The 20,892-nt window shown below is 40.5% G+C and overlaps 1 protein-coding gene and 1 long non-coding RNA gene across 4 annotated transcripts; both read left to right on the plus strand.

The window, feature by feature from the left end:
* The first annotated feature begins 3 nt into the window (after positions 1-3).
* On the plus strand, positions 4-8,652 carry LOC138947876 (uncharacterized). 3 transcript variants are annotated; one of them, XR_011449848.1, is made up of 5 exons: positions 4-79; positions 1,846-1,992; positions 3,367-4,005; positions 7,458-7,563; positions 8,331-8,643. XR_011449848.1 is itself a non-coding variant. In XM_070319446.1 (4 exons), the coding sequence occupies exons 2-4, from the start codon at positions 3,709-3,711 to the stop codon at positions 8,543-8,545; spliced, it is 618 nt and encodes a 205-aa protein (XP_070175547.1). In that variant the 5' UTR covers positions 797-1,992; positions 3,367-3,708; the 3' UTR covers positions 8,546-8,652. The 3 variants fall into 3 exon arrangements, 2 of the variants coding, with proteins under 2 accessions (XP_070175546.1, XP_070175547.1); XM_070319446.1 differs by lacking the exon at positions 4-79 and having other exon boundaries at positions 797-1,992; positions 8,331-8,652; XM_070319445.1 differs by lacking the exons at positions 7,458-7,563; positions 8,331-8,643 and having other exon boundaries at positions 3,367-4,052.
* A 2,016-nt stretch (positions 8,653-10,668) lies between these two features.
* Positions 10,669-17,240, plus strand: LOC138947877 (uncharacterized). The gene is made up of 3 exons (XR_011449849.1): positions 10,669-10,825; positions 12,289-12,409; positions 13,248-17,240. It is a non-coding gene; the product is annotated as an uncharacterized lncRNA (long non-coding RNA).
* Positions 17,241-20,892: the final 3,652 nt, after the last annotated feature.

Below are 20,892 nucleotides of genomic sequence, written 5' to 3' on the forward strand. Positions count from 1 at the left end.
CGTCAAAAATGGACTACTACCCTCATTACACCAGAGGTAGGAGGATGAGTGGTCCTCATGGCTTTACGCAATAATTCAGGTAAGAAAAGCTAAGACAAAAACTTGCATGAATTATTTCCAGTTAATCAAAGTGACTACCTTTAGCCTGCCCTTCAAAGCCAAAAACCGGCACGGTTGGCCTAGTGGTAAGGCGTCTGCCCCGTGATCGGGAGGTCGTGGGTTCGAACCTCGGCCGGGTCATACCTAAGACTTTAAAATTGGCAATCTAGTGGCTGCTCCGCCTGGCGTCTGGCATTATGGGGTTAGTGCTAGGCCTGGTTGGTCCGGTGTCAGAATAATGTGACTGGGTGAGACATGAAGCCTGTGCTGCAACTTCTGTCTTGTGTGTGGCGCACGTTATATGTCAAAGCAGCACCGCCCTGATATGGCCCTTCGTGGTCGGCTGGGCGTTAAGCAAACAAACAAACAAAAATCAAAGCCAAAATGAAGTATTGCCAGTCATATTATCATAATTATGACTGGCAATACTTCATTTTGGCTTTATTATGAGTGGACTTACTGCTGTTTGACTTTAGAGGGCAGAGCTAGAATGGACACTTTCCTTCGTCGCTTTGATGCGGATGTAATGCCTTCACTACGGTTCTTGCCAGACACAGCTTTTTGATCTGATGAGGCCCCCACCTGTTCAGTTACACATTAAGTGATTAACATGCTTCCATTTGAAACTTCAAAGTCTTCATCGGGGATTGACGCCCGACAAAAGCTAATTGAAGCCCTTCGCTCCGTCGGGCTTCAATTACTTTAGACTTTGGGAGGGCGTCAATCCACGATGAAGACCGAGAAGTTTCAAATGGAAGCATGTTAATGTTATTGTAATTGAATCTGACGACAATCTCTTTCCTGCTTTCATGCGGTTGTAAACAGACAGAATTGGTTCTGTTCTGTTCACACACTACTTTCAGTCCACCTACCTGCAAGGGTCAAGTCCCAAGAAATGTCTCTGTATTCCTATCGTATCACTCTGCTCCTGTTTTGTTTTCTTTCACACACATTTTCCCTTCTTTTTTGACGGTTTTCTGGACAGCAAACTCTAAAACAAATTCTTTTCATCACAAAAGCGATCTTTGGAATTGACTGACGTAGTCCGGAAGAATTCATGCATTAACTTACGTCACGTACTCAACGTCATCACTTCGCATACCTTATGGTCTCGGTATTTCGTTGGCCTTCATATTTCCTACTTGTAAAATGACCCTCAAAGCTAACCGAGACTAGTTGAGGCTGTATCAATACGCCTCGCCAGCAGGTTGTTAATGGATTTTTTAGCGAGTGGTTATCGACAATTGTAATACAATCAAGTTTGCTTTTTAATGAAACAGATCCTGTGATTGGTCAGAATGTCCCAACTCATTACAAATTACCGGTGACTAATTGTCGATAGCCACTAGCTAAAAAATTCATTAACAACCTGCTCCGCACACTCGTGAATTACCAAGAGGCTGCAAATACCCACTCGTGGTTTATTTTCCACTAATCAACTCGTGGTCATTGTTTAAGCTCTATTTAATGACCTGTAATTTTTAATGAGTTGGGGCATTCTGACCAATCACAGGATCTGTTTCATTAAAACGCAAACTTGATTGAATTACAATTAACATTAACCAGAAAAGCCTTTTAACATATGATAATTATAAGAATAACTTTGAATGTAATTAGAAAATTGTTTGCCATTTGAAGAATATTCATACCATAAGACTAAATTGTTGAAAAGTGTCAAATGTACTGAAAGTAGATGGCTTTGTCAACTGACCATAAATACAATTGGTTCTTGTGCCTGTTGTATAGGAGCACCTGAAAGAGAAGGAACAATGGAACAGAAAGTACCAGCAGGAGGTCGACAGTCTGTCATTCCGCAACTAGCAGCTGTCCAAACGAGTTGTGGTACTGCAAGAGGAGCTGGAGGCCGTCGAGTCACAGAAGAAAAAACACAAGGTTGGCACATTTCTTTAAAGCAGTAAAGCGGTAATCAAGACACCAGCATTGACTTGACAGATACAGATTTCCTCTTCGTTGAATAGGGTTGAAGGCATGGCTATCATATTCCTTGGTGGTGGCAATTCCGTTCAATATGTTTTTGTAACGTCGTGAAATATATACTTTTCCCATAAAACTAAAAGCTTAGTGTTACTGCGACTTCATTTTATCATACTTATTTTCATAGTGTGGCATTTTTCGGTTCTCGTCTTTGTTTTGCCAATACATTAACCTTTACTTTAATTGTTTAAAGTTTTAACAAAAACTTACAATGGTAGGAACCCAAGAAAAAGTCCACCCCTCTGCTTTTTGAATGTAATCTATACCTGACTAAGTTTCAAATGTACATTAGTATTAGATAGGCCATGAAGCCTGTAAATGCCCCTTCTTGATCTTGTGATCATTTTATTGCTATTTATAGTACAGAAAAGGGAACCCGTAAGATTTTGCCATATTTTGTACTCTTGATTTTCTAAATTACGATTGATACGGTCTGTGGAAAAAAAGAGAAATAATTCCTAGACTTCTTGCGTTTCTACTTTCGGTTCACTCAGTTAGTGTAAAAAAACAACCTGTTACTATGGCCATTTTGAATCTCGTATGAAGTGACTAAACGAGATCAGTTGCGTTGATCAGCTCAAAGCGTGGAAAGCTCAATTTTTATCATGCAAAAACAACAACAAAGAGGTGGATCCTCAGCAGGAGCAAAGAAAAAGGCTGTTCGGGAACAGGAATTCCTTTCAACGTATGTTTTCCAAGTTTGACATCGATAGACACTGCATGTCAAAGCTAGACTCATAGGGATCCTGAAATTGACAACACCAAGAAAAGCCGCTGCCAGCATGAGGAGCATCACAGACTTTGTCTTTTGCAAAAGATCTACCCGAGGAACAGGGTGCAGTACATGCCAAAGCGATGTTATCCGAGCTGATAGTGAAAATGAATTTGTCATTGAGCACAGCAGATGTGATTTTACAAGCTGTCAAAAGTGTGTTTCCTGTCTTAAACATCGCGCAGAAGTCTAAGTGTTCAGGCTGCAAGAAGGCTACAGCAATGATGAAACAGATGTCTAATGACATTAGGTCTTCTCTTAAAGAAAAAATCAACAAAGATTTCCATCTTTTTTTTTTATCAATGACGGTGTGTGCAGCATGTTTGAAATGAATGATTAAAAGTTATGTGGAGTACTCTCATTTTTCTGAAAATGCACGTAGCTTTTTTTTTGTTAAACTCCATGGCAAAATTGAGGTCCCCAGGTCTGTATTACAATATATATATATATATGCAACACATGCTTCTATCAGTTAAAAGATATGATTTGTTTTTTATCAGCCTCATCTGGAGATGTACTGGTACCTCAGGCCTCATCTGGAGATGTACCAGTATTGCCAGCCTCATCTGGAGATGTACAAGTATTGCCAGCCTCGTCTGGAGATGTACTAGTATCACAAGCCTTATCTGGAGATGTACCAGTATCACCAGCCTCATCTGGAGATGTACCGCCATCACCAGCCTCATCTGGAGATTTACCAGTATCACCAGCCTTATCTGGATATGTACCAGTTTCACCAGTCTTATCTGGACATGTACCAGTATCACCAGCCTCATCTGGAGATGTACCGCTATCACCAGCCTTATCTGGAGATGTACTGATACCACCAACCTCATCTGGAGATGTACCGCTATCACCAGCCTTATCTGAAAATGTACCGATACCACCAGCCTCATCTGGAGATGTACCGCTATCACCAGCCTCATCTGGAGATGTACCGCTATCATCAGCCTCATCTGGAGATGTACCGCTATCACCAGTCTTATCTGGAAATGTACCGATACCACCAGCCTCATCTGGAAATGTACCGATACCACCAGCATGTACTGATACCACCAGCCTCATCTGGAGATGTACCGCTACCAAAAGCCTCATCTGGAAATGTACCGATACCACCAGCCTCATTTGGAGATGAACAGGTACGAAAAGCATTGTGATTTTGAACTTACTCACGGGTTACCTCCATTATGAAATTGACCGTTTTTGTTTGTTTATTTGTTGCTTAACGTCCAGCCGACTACGCAGAACCATATCAGGACGAAAATTGACCGCTTTTATTTTTTAAACTTTCCAGGAAATGGGATTTAGCCACGTCTAGGTCGATGTTGTCAGTCTAATGAAATTGGAGAAAAGGCACCAATGGGTGGCCGAGTGGTAACGCACTTGCGCTCGGAAGTGAGTTCGACCCTGTGTCAGGGCGTTAGCAATTTTCTCCCCCCTTTCCTAACCTAGGTGGTGGGTTCAAGTGCTAGTCTTTCGGATGAGACGAAAAACCGAGGTCCCTTCGTGTACACTACATTGGGGTGTGCACGTTAAAGATCCCACGATTGACAAAAGGGTCTTTCCTGGCAAAATTGTATAGCCATAGATTAAAAAAATGTCCACCAAAATACCCGTGTGACTTTGAATAATAGGCCGTGAACAGTAGGATATGCGCCGAAATGGCTGCGATCTGCTGGTCGATGTGAATGCGTGATGTATTGTGTAAAAAAAATCCATCTCACACGGCGCCTTGAGTCCGAGTCTGGAGATACGCGCGCGATATAAGACTTCATATAACCCATACTTGTCGGTCGCCCTATGCCTAAGTGGAATGTTTTGTATAATGGGAGCTTTAGGGCAATATTTGGCTTTAACACACACACACGTACATATATAGATTGGTTGAATTTAGAATAAAAAGAAAGTATGTAAAAGTCACAACATTCTTACACGTACTCGCATTCACTACCAAGAAACTGTTAATTTTTAGGATAGTTGGACATTAACTACAGTACCTGTGTAATCCAGAAAAACACACAAGATAAGCACATAATTGAGGCAAGTCAGGACCATTATGATGATCTGTGTCAAAAGCATCACATTTATTTTAACACGAATATTTATTGGACCATAGTGGCAGAGTGGGCGGCTTGCAGTCTCACTCAATGACAAAGTTAAGCAATGCCGAGCCTAGGCAAGTACTTGGATAAGTGACTGTCTGAGTTGTACACTGCTGTTAACTTAACGGTTGACCCCTCATGGAGGGCGGTGTCTCACTACTCTTTGGGATGAGATTTTAAACTGAGGTCTATTCAGTATTCTGAGTACATATATGCACTCAAAATCAAGCTTGGACTTGATCCTGACGCCAATGTCCAACTCGGGTCAATGCAACCCGCAGAAACACACCCAGCATGCATCATAGTCTCAGAATAATCAAAATGATGATTGTGGAGACTCAACGAAAGGCAGGTGTGCTTTGGGAAATGATTCTATTGTTATTGCAAATTTGTCTGGAAGCATGTGTCGACATAAGCTTGTATGTCTGCTTGATAGGGAATGGGATCTGGGTTGTCAGTAAAATGAAATTTGAGATTTTAAAAGAATCACCAAACCTTAGGGCGACAAAATATAAGTTGAAAGTATTGTACAATTGGAGCTAAGTTACCTTTAGGACGACATTTGGTTGACCTAACTCCCCTGTAGGATTTAACACAATATATATGTTATAATTTTGGTCGCCCTAATCAAAAGTATTGTATAATGGGAGCTTTAGGGCGACATTTGGCGAATTGGATCTGGGTTGTTACTAAAATGACATTTTACTTTTTTGAGAATTTTTTTTTCATTTTTTTTCAGTTTTTTTTTTTTTTATACTTGTTTTTATTTCTTTTTGGTACATGACATCAACATCAGACAGCAACACTTTTTTGAGATTTGAAAGGAAGCACCAAACTTTAGGGCGAAAGAAAATACGTTGAAAGTATTGTACAATTGGAGCTTTTAGGATAGTTGGACATTAACTACAGTACCTGTGTAATCCAGAAAAACACACAAGATAAGCACATAATTGAGGCAAGTCAGGACCATTATGATGATCTGTGTCAAAAGCATCACATTTATTTTAACACGAATATTTATTGGACCATAGTGGCAGAGTGGGCGGCTTGCAGTCTCACTCAATGACAAAGTTAAGCAATGCCGAGCCTAGGCAAGTACTTGGATAAGTGACTGTCTGAGTTGTACACTGCTGTTAACTTGACGGTTGACCCCTCATGAAGGGCGGTGTCTCACTACTCTTTGGGATGAGATTTTAAACTGAGGTCTATTCAGTATTCTGAGTACATGCACTCAAAATCAAGCTTGGACTTGATCCTGACGCCAATGTCCAGCTCGGGTCAATGCAACCCGCAGAAACACACCCAGCATGCATCATAGTCTCAGAATAATCAAAATGATGATTGTGGAGACTCAACGAAAGGCAGGTGTGCTAAGCTGCCATGGTATTATGGGAAATGATTCTATTGTTATTGCAAATTTGTCTGGAAGCATGTGTCGACATAAGCTTGTATGTCTGCTTGATAGGGAATGGGATCTGGGTTGTCAGTAACATGAAATTTGAGATTTTAAAAGAATCACCAAACCTTTAGGGCGACAGAATATAAGTTGAAAGTATTGTACAATTGGAGCTTTACCTTTAGGACGACATTTGGTTGACCTAACTCCCCTGTAGGATTTAACACAATATATATATACATGTTATAATTTTGGTCGCCCTAATCAAAAGTATTGTATAATGGGAGCTTTAGGGCGACATTTGGTGAATTGGATCTGGGTTGTTACTAAAATGACATTTTACTTTTTTGAGATTTTTTTTTTATACACGTTTTTATTTCTTTTTGGTACACGACATCAACATCAGACAGCAACACTTTTTTTTAGATTTGAAAGGAAGCACCAAACCTTAGGGCGAAAAAAAAATATGTGAAAGTATTGTACAATAGGATGACATTTGGTCGACCTAGCTCCCCTGTGGGATTTAACACACATGCATATATATATATGTTATAATTTTGGTCGCCCTAATCAAAAGTATTGTATAATGGGAGCGTTAGGGCGACATTTGGCGAATTGGATCTGGGTTGTTACTAAAAAAAAATGACATATTACTTTTTTGAGAATTTTATTTTTTCAGTTTTTTTTGGTTTTTTTTATACACGTTTTTATTTCTTTTTGGTACACGACATGAACATCAGACAACAACACTTTTTTGAGATTTGAAAGGAAGTACCAAACCTTAGGGCGAAAGAAAATACGTTGAAAGTATTGTACAATAGGAGCTTTAGGATGACATTTGGTCGATCGACCTAGCTCCCCTGTGGGATTTAACACACACGCATGTATCTATATATATGTCAAAAATGGTGTGAATGTGATCATACTTTCTCCAAGTCCTTTTTCAAAAATTGACCCGATATTCCGATCTACTTACAAATACCTTTTGGGGTTTAAATTGTGATGTTTTAGTTTAAATAAAAGTTCCACATGATTCTATGTTCCGCCTTGCAAGAGACATCACATTAACTTAACTGTGAATATTTTGTTTTAGGATGAAGACTACTGTCAGGAGAGTGATTTTGATTCTGATAGCACACCTTCTTCCTGCGATTACCCTATTCTGTCACCACCTGCACAAAGGAAGAAAACTTGCCAAGGTAAAAGTCAATGAAAGAAACTGTGAGAAGTAGTAACTCACTGACTGCGACAATTCATGGTTGACCAATTTACTTAAAATTCAGCTTTCCTGAGCCAGAAACCACAACTTGGTCTATAGTTCAGGACATTTCCTAGTCGAGTTGCAATCAATTATTGTACTATCAAGGAAAAAGTTTCTTGTGTAAAGAATTTAACATGCTATACGGTGTTGTTGCCAGGCCTCGGTCTTTTGTCTGTGACGCATTCCTTTCTGATTTGACGCATTGGACCTAGCCTTGTCCGGTCGATGGACCGATAGTTTTTACGTTTTGGTGGTCAACTGACCGATACATATTCGTACAAGGCGGACAAGGTCTGCAATGAATGGAATGGGAGTTGCAAAGTCGGAAAACAAACCCCGATCGAAATGCTCATGTTTGCTACGAGTGAAAAATGCACTCGGTGCCGACTCTGTGTTTGTCGTCATTGACTCTGTGTTTGTCGTCATTGACACTCGAGGCTGCGTTTACGGAAATACCCGTTCCAGCCGGTGTACCTAATTATCGAAAACGGCGCAAACAGCGGAAATTTCATCAATATAATACTACGGCATGGTAATTTGGACCTATTGTTTTTTTAAAGCCAGGACATTTGGACTTATTGTTTTTTTTTTAGGGAGGTCCAAATGACCTATTGTCTTCTTAGGCTGGCAACAACACTGGCTATACTTTTTCCCACATAAAACAGACTTGTGCCCATTGTGATATACATTGTACTTGTTTGACAGGCATGGTTACAACAAGGCAGCAAAGTCTGGTTTTCTCGATGGCTGGTTGGCACCCCGTTGCCTTGGCACCTCAAGCAATGATGTTGCCAGCGCAGTCTGTGTCTCGTCTTACTTTTCCCAACAATGTCCAGCTTCCCACCGACCTTACTGTCCTTCAGCAGCAGCTCAGGACTACAGGTATGTTATTCTTCAGCGTGTGGCATCACCGTATTTGATCTTTTACCCTTGTTAAATGCTTCTCATTCAAGTCACTGCACAGCAGAACATGCATGCACTTTTAAAACCAGCTTGCTGCACAATTGTTAAGTACCTATTTTATGAAGCAACTGTCAGACATGGGACTGGTCCGATTTTTATCGGAATTCCGATATTTTCCTTAGCTCACAGACCATTCTTGAGATCGATGCAAATTCGTTGAGAAAAAAAGGGGGGGGGGAGTTGGTATGAACCGTCCAGCTGAAGCTGTCTGCGTCTGAAGTCAGTGCATTCGCACCCCAGCACTCGCGTGAACCCATAGGTGGTGGTATGAACCGTTCAGCTGAAGCTGTCTGCGACTGAAGTCAGTGCATTCGCACCCCAGCACTCGCGTGAACCCATAGCAGTATCATGGGTCGCGTTTGATTGGCTGTTGATCTCCGACGATTATTGCCGAGGCTTAATTATTCACCGATGGTTGTTTTGATTGGCTCCCGATCTCCAAACACCGTAGCATCATGGCGTCTGGATTCCATATTGTTTTGTCGGCTGTGGAAGCTCTTACGATCGACGACCAAAGTGTGAAAAACAAGTGGAAAGCCAACTGGCAGTCAGAAGAAGTGACTGTCACTATCAACAAGAAAGAAAGGCGCCAGCTCATTGGCGACAGTATCGCCAAAATATCCATTCCCGGTCAGGCCGTGTGCACGTGGTGCGACTGGTGAAATACGGACTTGGTGGAAAAAAGGTGTTGGTTCGTCACATTGAAAGCAAGAAGCACAGAGGGCTCTTGGAAGCACGTCTCTCTCTCTCTCTCTCTCTCTCTCTCTCTCTCTCTCTCTCTCTCTCTCTCTTTCCCTCCATCCTGTCTGCGCTGAGCCGATGACCCGCAGTTGCTGGTAGGCCTGAATAAGGAAAATTAACACCTCAACTCAAGGCAAAACAACCGATTTATAGATTAGAACCTTTTTTTTTGGGGGTGGGGGGGTGGGGTGGGGTGGGGGGGAGAGGAGGTGCACTCTGTTCAGACATTGTAGCAGCTTTGATGAGTTATCTTGATTGCTTTTTGGCTCACGTAAGTGTAGCCTATGCGATCGTAACTTTGTCTGTGCATGTGTATGTCTGTGGTAGAAACTTTAACATTTGAAGACGTCACATTATGGCGTAAGAGGGTTAGACGTCACGCGAAGGAATTATTGAAAGTCTCGGTCATTGTCATTTTGAGCGAGCCGAGACTAGTTGGCAGTCGTGTCCCTGTAAGTTACAGGCTACATGCAGACAGACAGATCTAGATCTATAGTGTCTCGCTTTCTTGCACAGTGTCACCTATGCTTACTGTGTGTGTGTGTATGTGTGACGGAGTGATTGAGTTTGTGTTACTGTTTGTCGATTTCTTACGTGAGCCTTGAAGGCTTCGCCTCTTGTTTTCTACATTGTCATTATCATGTGATTACAGGCACCTGTGGATGTGAAGCAAAATGTTTTGTTTAAAATGCTAAAACATATTCTTGTGGTTTTTATAGCTTTTTAAAAAGGCATGATCTATTTTTTTGCTATCAGGAGAGGCCCCAAAATGGCCTTTACAATTCTAAAATTCATTTTCCTGAACCCCCCACCGGGGCGTTGCCCCTGGACCCCACCAGGGGCCTGAGCGGCCCCTGGACCCCGGCTTAGTTTCCTACTTTTTGAACATTTGCTGGTCTCATGCCTGGCAACTGCTTGTTTGCGAAAATGAGTGTGCCTGCATCGATACTACGTGTTTATCACTAAATCAGTGTCTGATAAGACCGTCCATCCGGAGGGTGAAATGAATAGGCTAAAGTTGCTGATGCGACCCTCATTCACATTTCACACTGTTAGACTGTACGGTAGGCTACGGTTCATGTTGGTTAATAAATATTGGCTTCAAATTGGTACCCTTGAAAATGACAGAAGGCCGCCTTACAATTCTTAAACTTCTTGAGTTTCTACTTTTGTGACATGACGTGGCGAGTCTCGTATGAAGTGACGAAACGAGATCAGTTGTATTGATCTGTTCAAAGCGTGGAAAGCTCAATTTCCATCATGTAAAAACAACAACAAAGAAAAAGGCGGTTCGTGAACAGGAATTCCTTTCAAAGTTTGTGTCAGTAAAAAGATGACCTGATTTATTTCTCATCAGCCTCATCTGGAGATGTACCGCTACCACCAGCCTCATCTGGAGATGTACCGCTACCACCAGCCTCATCTGGAGATGTACCGCTACCACCAGCCTCATTTGGAGATGTACCGATAAAACCAGCCTCATCTGGAGATGACAGGTACGAAAAGCCTCGCGATTTGAACTAACTCACGGGTTACCTACTTCCTGAATTTGACTCTCCGGATGACTTTTTAACTTTATAAGCCTGTGATTAAGGTGACCCACAAACTGTTACCAGACACTCCCTGGACTTATATTAAGCCTAGTGCAGAACCGCGCGAGGTGACATGTGACTCATTTCGTGGTGGAGGGTCACATTTTAAGGATTTTTTGCATTTTACTTCAGTATCTGTGTAATCCAGAAAAGACACAAGATAAGCGCATAATTGAGGAGAGTCGGGACCATTATGATGATCTGTGTCAAAAGCACATTGAACACGACTATTAATGGGACCATAGTGGCCGAGTGGGCGACTTGCAGTCTCACTCTATGACAAAGTTAAGCAATTTGAGATTTAAATAGAAGCACCAAACCTTAGGGCGACTGAAAATAAGTTGAAAGTATTGCATGATTAGAGCTTTAGGACGACGTTTGATCAACCTAGGTCCCCTGTTGAATTTAAAGGCACACGCAGCTTCCCGTAAACCATCACAGACACTGTCTGGCTTTTACACACAGTACAAACACCCTTGCATTTCAACACTCACCACTTGAGAACATCGTAGGTGCCCTCCGAAAAGAGCGAGCACTTATGAACGAATTTATTTTTGCGTGGCCAGCCGGATTGTCTGATCAGACAATGGGATGGCTCGTTTTGGCGCTAGACCTAACTTATACTAATAAATTGACAGCTTGTTACACAAATATTCTTAAATAATTCTTTTTGCATTAAGACAAAATCAGTAAAACTCGAAGATTTTAAAGTTTAAAAACTAGCCCTGAAGCGTGTCCTGCAAAACGTGTTTCTCGTAGCAGACGAATGTTCAGCATGTCGCCAGTTTCTTTGAACGGTCAGCCGACACCATTCACTTCGTGTGACTCGCAGCCATTTGTTGCGTTTTAGATAACGTGCCATGGCAGATACAGCGAGTCGCATTGAAATCAAGGACTGACTACTAAATTGTGAGAAAAAAAGGGAAAGTAGATCACATGGGTTCACGATGGCTCAGGGGTTAGATTAACCACGAAAACAGGTGTGTGGTTTACTCGAGCTAAACAAAAAAACTGTGTCATTTAATGCTATTCACTAAATGCTATTGCAAGTGTGTTCGATAAGGTTAGAACTGCTTTTTCATGAAAAGATTTGAATCGTTCTGTAAACCATTTGGGACGGACTGGGACTTTAACACACACGCATTACAAGTCAAATAGTGTGAATGTGATAATTTTTTCTCCTTCCTCCAAGTACTTTTAGTTTTACTCAAAAAGACCTATGACCAGATTTCCAGATCTACTGACAAATACGTTTTGAGCTTTCATTTGTGATGTTTAGATAAAAAAAAAAAAAGAGTTTCACATGATGGCATGTTCCGCCTTGCCAGAGACATCACTATAACTTAACTGTGAATATTTTGTTTTAGGATGAAGACTACAGTTACGATCCGGAGAGTGATTCTGATTCTGATGGCACACCTTTTTCAAGCTACATGTACTACTACTCAATGCTGTCACCACCTGCAAAAAGGAAGAAAACATGCCAAGGTAAAAGTCCGTGAAAGAAACTGAGAAGTAGTGACTCTATGACTGCAACCTTTCATGATTTGCCAATTTACCTAAAATTCAGCTTTCCTGAGCCAGAAGCAAGACTTGTCTATAGACTATAGTTCAGGACATTTGCATATGCAGTTGCAATCAACTAGTGTACTATCAAGAAAACAGTTTCGTGTGGACAGAATTGTACATGCTCTACATTTTCCCATCTTTGTTAAAACATTAAGTCAAAATTTGACTAAATGTAAAAAACATCAATTTTGAAAACAACACTGGACAGCAATTAAAAATAGCATTCACCAAAACTGGCAACATGGTCTCAAAAGCTTCCTCACCTCATGTCTGACACATGCATGCACACACACACACACAAACACACACACACACACACACACATACACACACACATACACACACACACACACACACGCATCTCTGCCTTATGCAGCTTCATTTGTTTCTAAGGAAAATGCTGGGAGTCCATGGTTTCCAGGGAAATTGTATATTTGTGAAACACGTTATTCACCAGTCTTGCAAAGACCAGGCAAAAGTTACTAAATGTTCAGTTAAGCTGCTGCAACATTCCCCCATTTTGAAATTTTTACCATGCTCCTTTTTGTTGTGAACATAAAGATCTGAACCTGGGCTTTTATTTCCAGGAAGCGATCACTTTTCATAATCGTTGATATTGGTTTTGGTTATGCCTAATATGATCACATGGTTATTCTTCAAGAAGCGTTGTTCAGTTTTCATTTTTTTTCTTGGGTAGAGCTGCTTTGATCTTTGAAAACTTTGTAATAGGATTTTTTGCATATTTTGTTTTTTTCAGAAATACCAGACAAACACGATGTACTGCCACCTGCCTCAAACGGACTGCCACCTGCCTCAGATGAGCTGCCACCTGCCTCAAATGGACTGCCACCTGCCTCAGACGGACTGCCAAACATTTCTTCCAAGAAACCGAAACGACCTTGCCTATATTGTGGCCAATTTCAAAGTGTGCTCATCAGACACTTACAAAGAAAACATTCTAATGAAGTAAGGGTTGCTGCAGCCATGAAGCTGCCTGCTTGTTCTAATGCGCAACTTGATTGTGGGCAGGCTTACCCTTTTTAAAATCAAAAAACAAGAAAGGTAGGTTGTTGGAACGTTTGTTATTGGATTTACATTAACATAAAACGTTTTAAGAGAACAGCCTTCCTTCTGTATGTTTTTGCTCATTGAACACCTTTGATTTCACCAACTCTTTTTTCTTCTTGTCACTGAGCTCTGATCGGTACGGTTGGCCTAGTGGTAAGGCGTCCGCCCCGTGATCGGGAGGTCGTGGGTTCGAACCCCGGCCGGGTCATACCTAAGACTTTAAAATTGGCAATCTAGTGGCTGCTCCGCCTGTCGTCTGGCATTATGGGGTTAGTGCTAGGACTGGTTGGTCCGGTGTCAGAATAATCAGAATAATGTGACTGGGTGAGACATGAAGCCTGTTCTGCGACTTCTGTCTTGCGTGTGGCGCATGTTATATGTCAAAGCAGCACCGCCCTGATATGGCCCTTCGTGGTAAAACGCTGGCAGTTTCTTTGTTTTTGGATTTACCCTTTTTAACGCAAGAATGGATGGTGAACCAGCCAGACTGACACTGTGTGAATGGCAAGAAGCAGAAAGCAATCATTGGGTGGTACTGGTTCAATCTCGGCAGCTAAACTAAAGAGTATGTGTGTATGTAAAATCACCCATGACAGATGTGTACTGGTTCAATCTCGGCAGCTAAACTAACGAATATCAAGTATGTGTTTTGAAAATCGTTGTCAGTATCGGATAAAGGAGAATTTCACTTGAGACTCGACCGAGGCCTGGTTTGTGTTATTATGCAAGGTCCGGTACTATGAACAAATTTGGTCAAATCCACTACAAATGTATGCGTGTTTGGCTTATTTCATAGAGTAAAAAGTTCACGCACTAAACATTTTATGTTGACCGACAAAAGTGTGCCACGTACACTCTAAATATTTGGACGCCAGATACCTCTGCAATGACCGGAACAGAGCTGAGCAGAAAATGCAATCAGGTGTTCTATCTCAGACTAATCAAAGCAGTCTGACACAAGCCTGATCACTTGGATCGTCACTAAGGCCTAAAAAAAAAATAGGTGTGGTTACGGTAACCCGACCTACCCTATTTTTTGGGGCCGACCCTATAACTTTTTATTACATTTGTCAAAAAAATACCCAAAAAAACAAGTAAACGAGTGCAGAAAACGCAATGAAAGCGAAAGCGCCCGAGTCGCACACTTATTTCCCTGTCAAGTAGGTTTAATTTGTACACATTAAAAAAAAAAGTTAAAAAAAAAAAAGTGATTGCCTACCTTCCTACCCTTTTTTTTGTGGCTATGTTACCGTAACCACACCTATTATTTTTTTTGGCCTAATCTATTCAAGAGTTCTGCATTGCCCATTATCTCCCATTCAAACCCTCTTTTGTACTGTGAGTTAGTAATCGCTGAACGATCGCTGTTAATGTTATAGCGATACTGGTGAAAACGAAATGTAATATTTTGAGTGCATGCAGTAATTGAAGGGCGCACAAAGCATGTGACTACCCTCCAGTGACTGCACTCATAACCTTTTGAGATGAGTGGTTGTAAGGTATTATAATAAGACTTCCTCTCCACAATACAAGTGCCTGTTGTTGTTATTCATGTTCAATTGATGGGAAGCTAATTCTGGAGGATAAATAGAAAACAATTAAGCTTTTTGAGTCACTTGAGAAAATGTGACTCTATGTAATCGGTCAGTGTTAGTCTGTCCGGCCGGCCGTCCGTAGACACCACCTTAACGTTGGACTTTTCTCGGAAACTATCAAAGCGATCGGGCTCATATTTTGTTTAGTCGTGACCTCCAATGACCTCTACACTTTAACGATGGTTTCGTTGACCTTTGACCTTTTTCAAGGTCACAGGTCAGCGTCAAAGGAAAAATTAGACATTTTATATCTTTGACAAAGTTCATCGGATGTGATTGAAACTTTGTAGGATTATTCTTTACATCAAAGTATTTACATCTGTAGCCTTTTACGAACGTTATCAGAAAAACAAGGGAGATAACTAGCCTTTTCTGTTCGGCAACACACAACTTAACGTTGGGCTTTTCTCGGAAACTATAAAAGTGACCGGGCTCAAATTTTATGTGAACGTGACTCATTGTGTTGTGAATAGCAATTTCTTCCTGTCCATCTGATGCCTCATATAATATTCAGAACTGCGAAAGTGACTCGATCGAGCGTTTGCTCTTCTTGTTTAATAGGTTACAATAATGTCATCATTTATTTCTCATTGAAAATTTCAAATCATTTTATATCATTTTGCTTTAAAAGTTGTCAGTCGTGTCTTGAAATCGATGACATTTGTTTTATGTTTTGCTTCTAATACTGAGTTCTAATGACAGAGTAAATATAGCATTGTAATTTGTAATACCATGCACAGTTCAAACTGTCAATCACGCTCCTTCCCAGTTTGTGATATGTATGTACATGAATTCTGAAAGTGGTCAATTTGTGTGTGGCATTGATCAACATTGCAAACAACACAGTTAATCTATGCTATCATGTACATCAAAATAATTTCAAAGAACTGTTCTCTGTTTTAATCTGTATTTGTTTCACTTCTCTGGGGTAAATTAGTTCCCCAATAAATCCTGTTGCATTGTAAATGCATGCCATTTATTTTCTTCTGTCTTGACTTTATTTTGCCAAAAATGTTATGCTTGGAAGAGGGCTTAGTAACTCTCTCCAAAAGGCCACTGGTTCTGATTCTACTCAATTACGATTGTTTTCTTGATAGTGTACATTTGATTGAAATTTTAACTAAAATTTGTTGTTTCTGTGCTTCATTAATCTTCTTCAATTTGAGGTATCTTGGTGTAGCTTGTGTGTTTATGACATCATTTCTGCCCTAACATTTACAATGATTTCAACATAAAAGATAACTTAAACATACTAAATATGGATCTCTATGTTGTTAATGATTAGGTGAAATGTAAGACTACCAAAATATGTGTGCCATAATTCTGCACACGATATTTTTTCTTTCAAACAAATCATTGGTAATCTGAACCGTACACTTGCAAGTGGTCAAATTACTTTTTTGTGTTCTCAAATTGTTTCATGGCAGAGATTTAAAAAGACCTCAATTAGTGTACTGTAAACTATAGAGCATTTATTGTGATCTTAGCAGACTTTCACTGTGCTGTTCTGGAAAGAACGTCGGCAAGACTATTGAAAGCATTCTGCATTTAGAACATTGACAGATCATGCAGAACACACTGAGAGCCCATAACAGCTTACTTTTTCAGTTCATTCAGCACACAAAAGATGATCACAGCAGCTAACTCTCAAAACAGAACATTTGAATGCCGTTCTCAAACTGTTTCAAATAAGTGAGTGTGTGCAATTCCCATCATGTTCATTTAGAGTGTAGTTGGGCCCCAGATCAATCCAGCATTGAGTGCATTTCTGCCATTACCTGAAAACAATAGACCTTTTGCAAGTGTATTCTTTGCAAGAACTTTATTCTTGTACATACTTGTAAGTTGTCTTTTTTTCCCGTTTTTGTTACCCTCTACAGAGAGGTCCCACTCGCAACTCTGTACGACATCCCTTTTGTCAAATCTCCCTTACTGAACAAAGTATAGTAGGTTTTGGTCTCGAACAATATGGTAAGTGTAGGGAAGCGATTTAAGAACAAGTGCGCACATTAAAACATCATTGCTGAAGGTGTATGTGTATAATTTTATTCTTGTTTTTGACAAATAAATGAGCTGTTGAACAAATACACATTCGTTGACTTATCGCAGTTTGCATTGTATGTGTTAATGTGTGTATATGTACATCCTGTTATATGTTTTTCTTCTGTGATGTACTTTGCTTACATCTGCCTGTTAACATTACAACAAGGCATTCCTATTGATATGTTTAAATTTTGCAAACAGTGACCTTTTATTTCTGACTTGGGAACAACACTGATGAAAGCATCTATCATTTTTTCTGTCACAACTCATACACAAAATCTATTGCACGTTTTGAACTGTTTATTAAAACTGCCAACAGAATAATTAGTGATGAAACAGCCATGATTACACTCAACACAAAGCATCAGGAACCTTAAATAATAACGATTTCGAAAGCGGGAACTGCAGAGTTTGAGCACATAACTAAATGACAATTAAAATTGTTAAAATAATAATAATAACTGGACATTTTTAAGTGCATAACCTATGGCTCTAGGCCCTTTACAAAACTTTGTGAACAACAAAATATACAAATACTGGTCGCCTTAATATACCTTATAAATTGGTTGCCCTAAGCTACCCGAAAAGGCGTGTCGCCGTAACCCCCACTCTTGCATTATTTTCATTAAGGCGACCATGCAAAACACCTATATCTTAATCTTGACAGATTTTCACGTTCAATTCATGACAGTCGGGTGTAGGTCAATTAGCAAATGTAATTACAAAATTTTATTAATATTGCTTTAAAAACAACGGATATAGCACCGGTAGCTATAAAACCCCTTTTTACAATGGTCGTCCTAAAGGCGGATTTATACTTATATATATATATATATATATATATATATATATATATATATATATATATATATATATATATATATATATATATATATATAAAACATCAGAAATTGTGAAAGAAACAATTGAAAGTCAGCAGAGACTTTCTTCGAGATTTGTTAAAATCTCTTAGCAGAGATAGAGAGAGAATTAAGTATCCCTTCACAGACAGCCTATTGGGAGCATCAGACCCTCCTCAAGGGGGACCGAGATTTACAGAGCAAAGTCCCTTTGTGGGGGACGTATCGCAAGGTAATCTAGTCCTGAGGAGGACCATTGTATTTGTTACTGCTGGAATTTATGTGTGTATGTCTGTATGTATGTATATCTACTCCTATCAGAAATTGTGCGTGTTACTCTCTGTTTACTATCTAGCCTTCACACACACACACACACACATTCCAACCAGGCACAAAAACACGAACACAGTTACGGCCCTTTGCCTCTGTACCTCTATAAGAATGTTCAATAACACAACATAAACATATTATTCTTCATCCATTCTACAGATCACTCCCGCTCAACATGGAAGTTCTATTTCTGTTAACACACAGAGTCTAACTGCACAAAATTACATACATGTTACTTTGTCATGCAGTCTACAATTCACGTGCACACACGTATAACACTTTAAGCTTTGTTCCGTGAGAGCCCGTCTGTCTCACTACACACGAAGTCAATACGGAGATTTAATAAACGAAACGTCGGGACGTTTCGTTTTGAAGTCGTGGTAAACGTCATCATTTCGGGAGTCTCTCGCTGGAAAGGTGAAGGTCAACTGAAACGGAACGTGGAACGTCAAAACGCAGTCACGTTTTCCACCCCCAAAAAACGAACAATATTTCGTCAACTTTTGTGAGTATTTTTGCACACTAACAGTTTTATTTGTTGGCCATTTTATGCATTGCTAGATTCATCAACCCTTTCACAGTCTTTCAGCGCTGAGAATGTGTTCATTGGAGGTAGACAACTGTTGTGAACTGAAATATTTTGAAGGGTGCTGATCCTGGTACATTTATCCAACTTCATGGTGAAGAAAGCAAATGGCGAAGCAGAAGTAGGTCATCGCATCGAATTTTTATTCTGGCTTCGTATGTGATTTTGTATAAACAAAGTCTGTGATTTATTTGGACTGAAAATAATCAAAGTATGCCCGATTCTGGACCACCTCCTAGGTTTTTTTTTCCCCATTCTGATCGAGGACAGACGTGATAATTTCACTTGAAGATTTATCGCCCTTCCTTCATTCCGAAACGAAACGTGAATACATCTAAATCTTGTCTGTGGCCTATGCCGTCTCGTTTCACGTTCCGTTTCGCGGGGTGACTCATTCACCAAACGAAACGAGCTGCAAAACGAAACGTGCTGTCTCTTGAATCTCCCTATTGTCTCAAGCAATACTTCTGTCAATATTCACTTCTGTTACACACAGATGATAAAAACCCACGACGCTCGACGTCTCGTGGTTGTTCACTTGGGGAACGTATCTCCGTACAGCTATCATGCTGGTTAATTTCTCCCAGTCGTACTCACATATTCAGTGGCACGTACTGCTCCACCCCACCCACACAAACTGGCTTCGTGTGGTGGAATGGGGACGGGGTTCCCGTTTTACAGCACTTCACGCTGTCTCCCCTCCTGCGCTCCCACAGCTCTCGGCTCGGGCGTAAGGCAGAACCTCCCGTCTCGTTCCCACTTCCGCGACCCACTCGGCCCGGGATACTTCCGCGACCCACTCGGCCCGGGATGCTAAAATACACAAGTTTAAACTACCATAAGTCTCCATACTTGAATAAACTTTTCTGACATTCTTTATCACTACCGTCAACTAACTTATGCGGTTACAGTATATACACCCGCTAACTCATAAGCGACTTCCTTTCCGAAAAACATGTAAACATTCCCTTTTCAACAATGGCTGACAACAGCGCACGCTTTTCAGCCAATTCATACATGACTCTCCCGGTCATTTCTCAAGTCAATATTTCCGAGCAAAATAATATCTCCGAGCAAAATATCAATTCAATAAATACCTGTAAACACAGCAGCTGAATCCAACGATTCAATACCGCGGCACGAGTCTAAGGCCTAAAAAAAAAATAGGTGTGGTTACGGTAACCCGACCTACCCTAATTTTAGGGGCCGATCCTATAACTTTTTATTACATTTGTCAAAAAAAAAAAAAAAAAAAAAAAAAAACCAGTGCAAAAAACGCAATGAAAGCGAAAGCGCCCGAGTCGCACACTTATTTCCCTGTCAAGTAGGTTTAATTTGTACACATTAGAAAAAAAAGTTAACAAAAAAAAAAAGTGATTGCCTACCTACCTACCCTATTTTTTTGAGCTATGTTACCGTAACCACACCTATTTTTTTTTTTGGCCTAACCGACCTCCCAGCGCCCGGTGAGAAACTTTACTCAGTAAGAGACCCGTCTTCTCTTGTCAATGGTCTGCAAAGCTCTGCTGTCTAATCTATCTACAAACGTGACCTCAGTCACTACTCTTCTCTGATTGGTCACATCTCACACGTGACATCACTGCACTGTACGGACAATATTTCACCGCACGGTGCCTACTCAAAGTTCGTGGCCCATGAAATGTTGTACACCTGCGTCATATAACTCCAATATACACTATGTGCAAATCCGTTTGTCACAGTGTTTGTACCTAGACCAGACACGTGTTTCGACACTATTGTGTCTCATCAGTGGTCAGGTGGTACTGATGGCGAGAGTTGATGATGATAAAATCGTTTATTTAACGTCACTCTGTAAAAACATTGGCGACATTTGTCTTAGATTAAGAACACACACAGGCACGCACACAAACTTTCCCTTTATGTACAGTGGTTCACCAC

The sequence above is a fragment of the Littorina saxatilis genome, linkage group LG14 (assembly GCF_037325665.1).
Source record: "Littorina saxatilis isolate snail1 linkage group LG14, US_GU_Lsax_2.0, whole genome shotgun sequence".
NCBI classification, from domain to species: domain Eukaryota; kingdom Metazoa; phylum Mollusca; class Gastropoda; order Littorinimorpha; family Littorinidae; genus Littorina; species Littorina saxatilis.

Excerpts from the sequence above, each read along its gene's own strand:
- LOC138947876 (XM_070319445.1), top strand. The coding sequence starts at position 58 with ATGGCTTTACGCAATAATTCAG. Across the intron at positions 80-1,845 it reads GGCTTTACGCAATAATTCAG|GAGCACCTGAAAGAGAAGGA; the intron begins GTAAGAAAAGCT and ends CCTGTTGTATAG. Across the intron at positions 1,993-3,366 it reads CACAGAAGAAAAAACACAAG|CCTCATCTGGAGATGTACTG; the intron begins GTTGGCACATTT and ends GTTTTTTATCAG.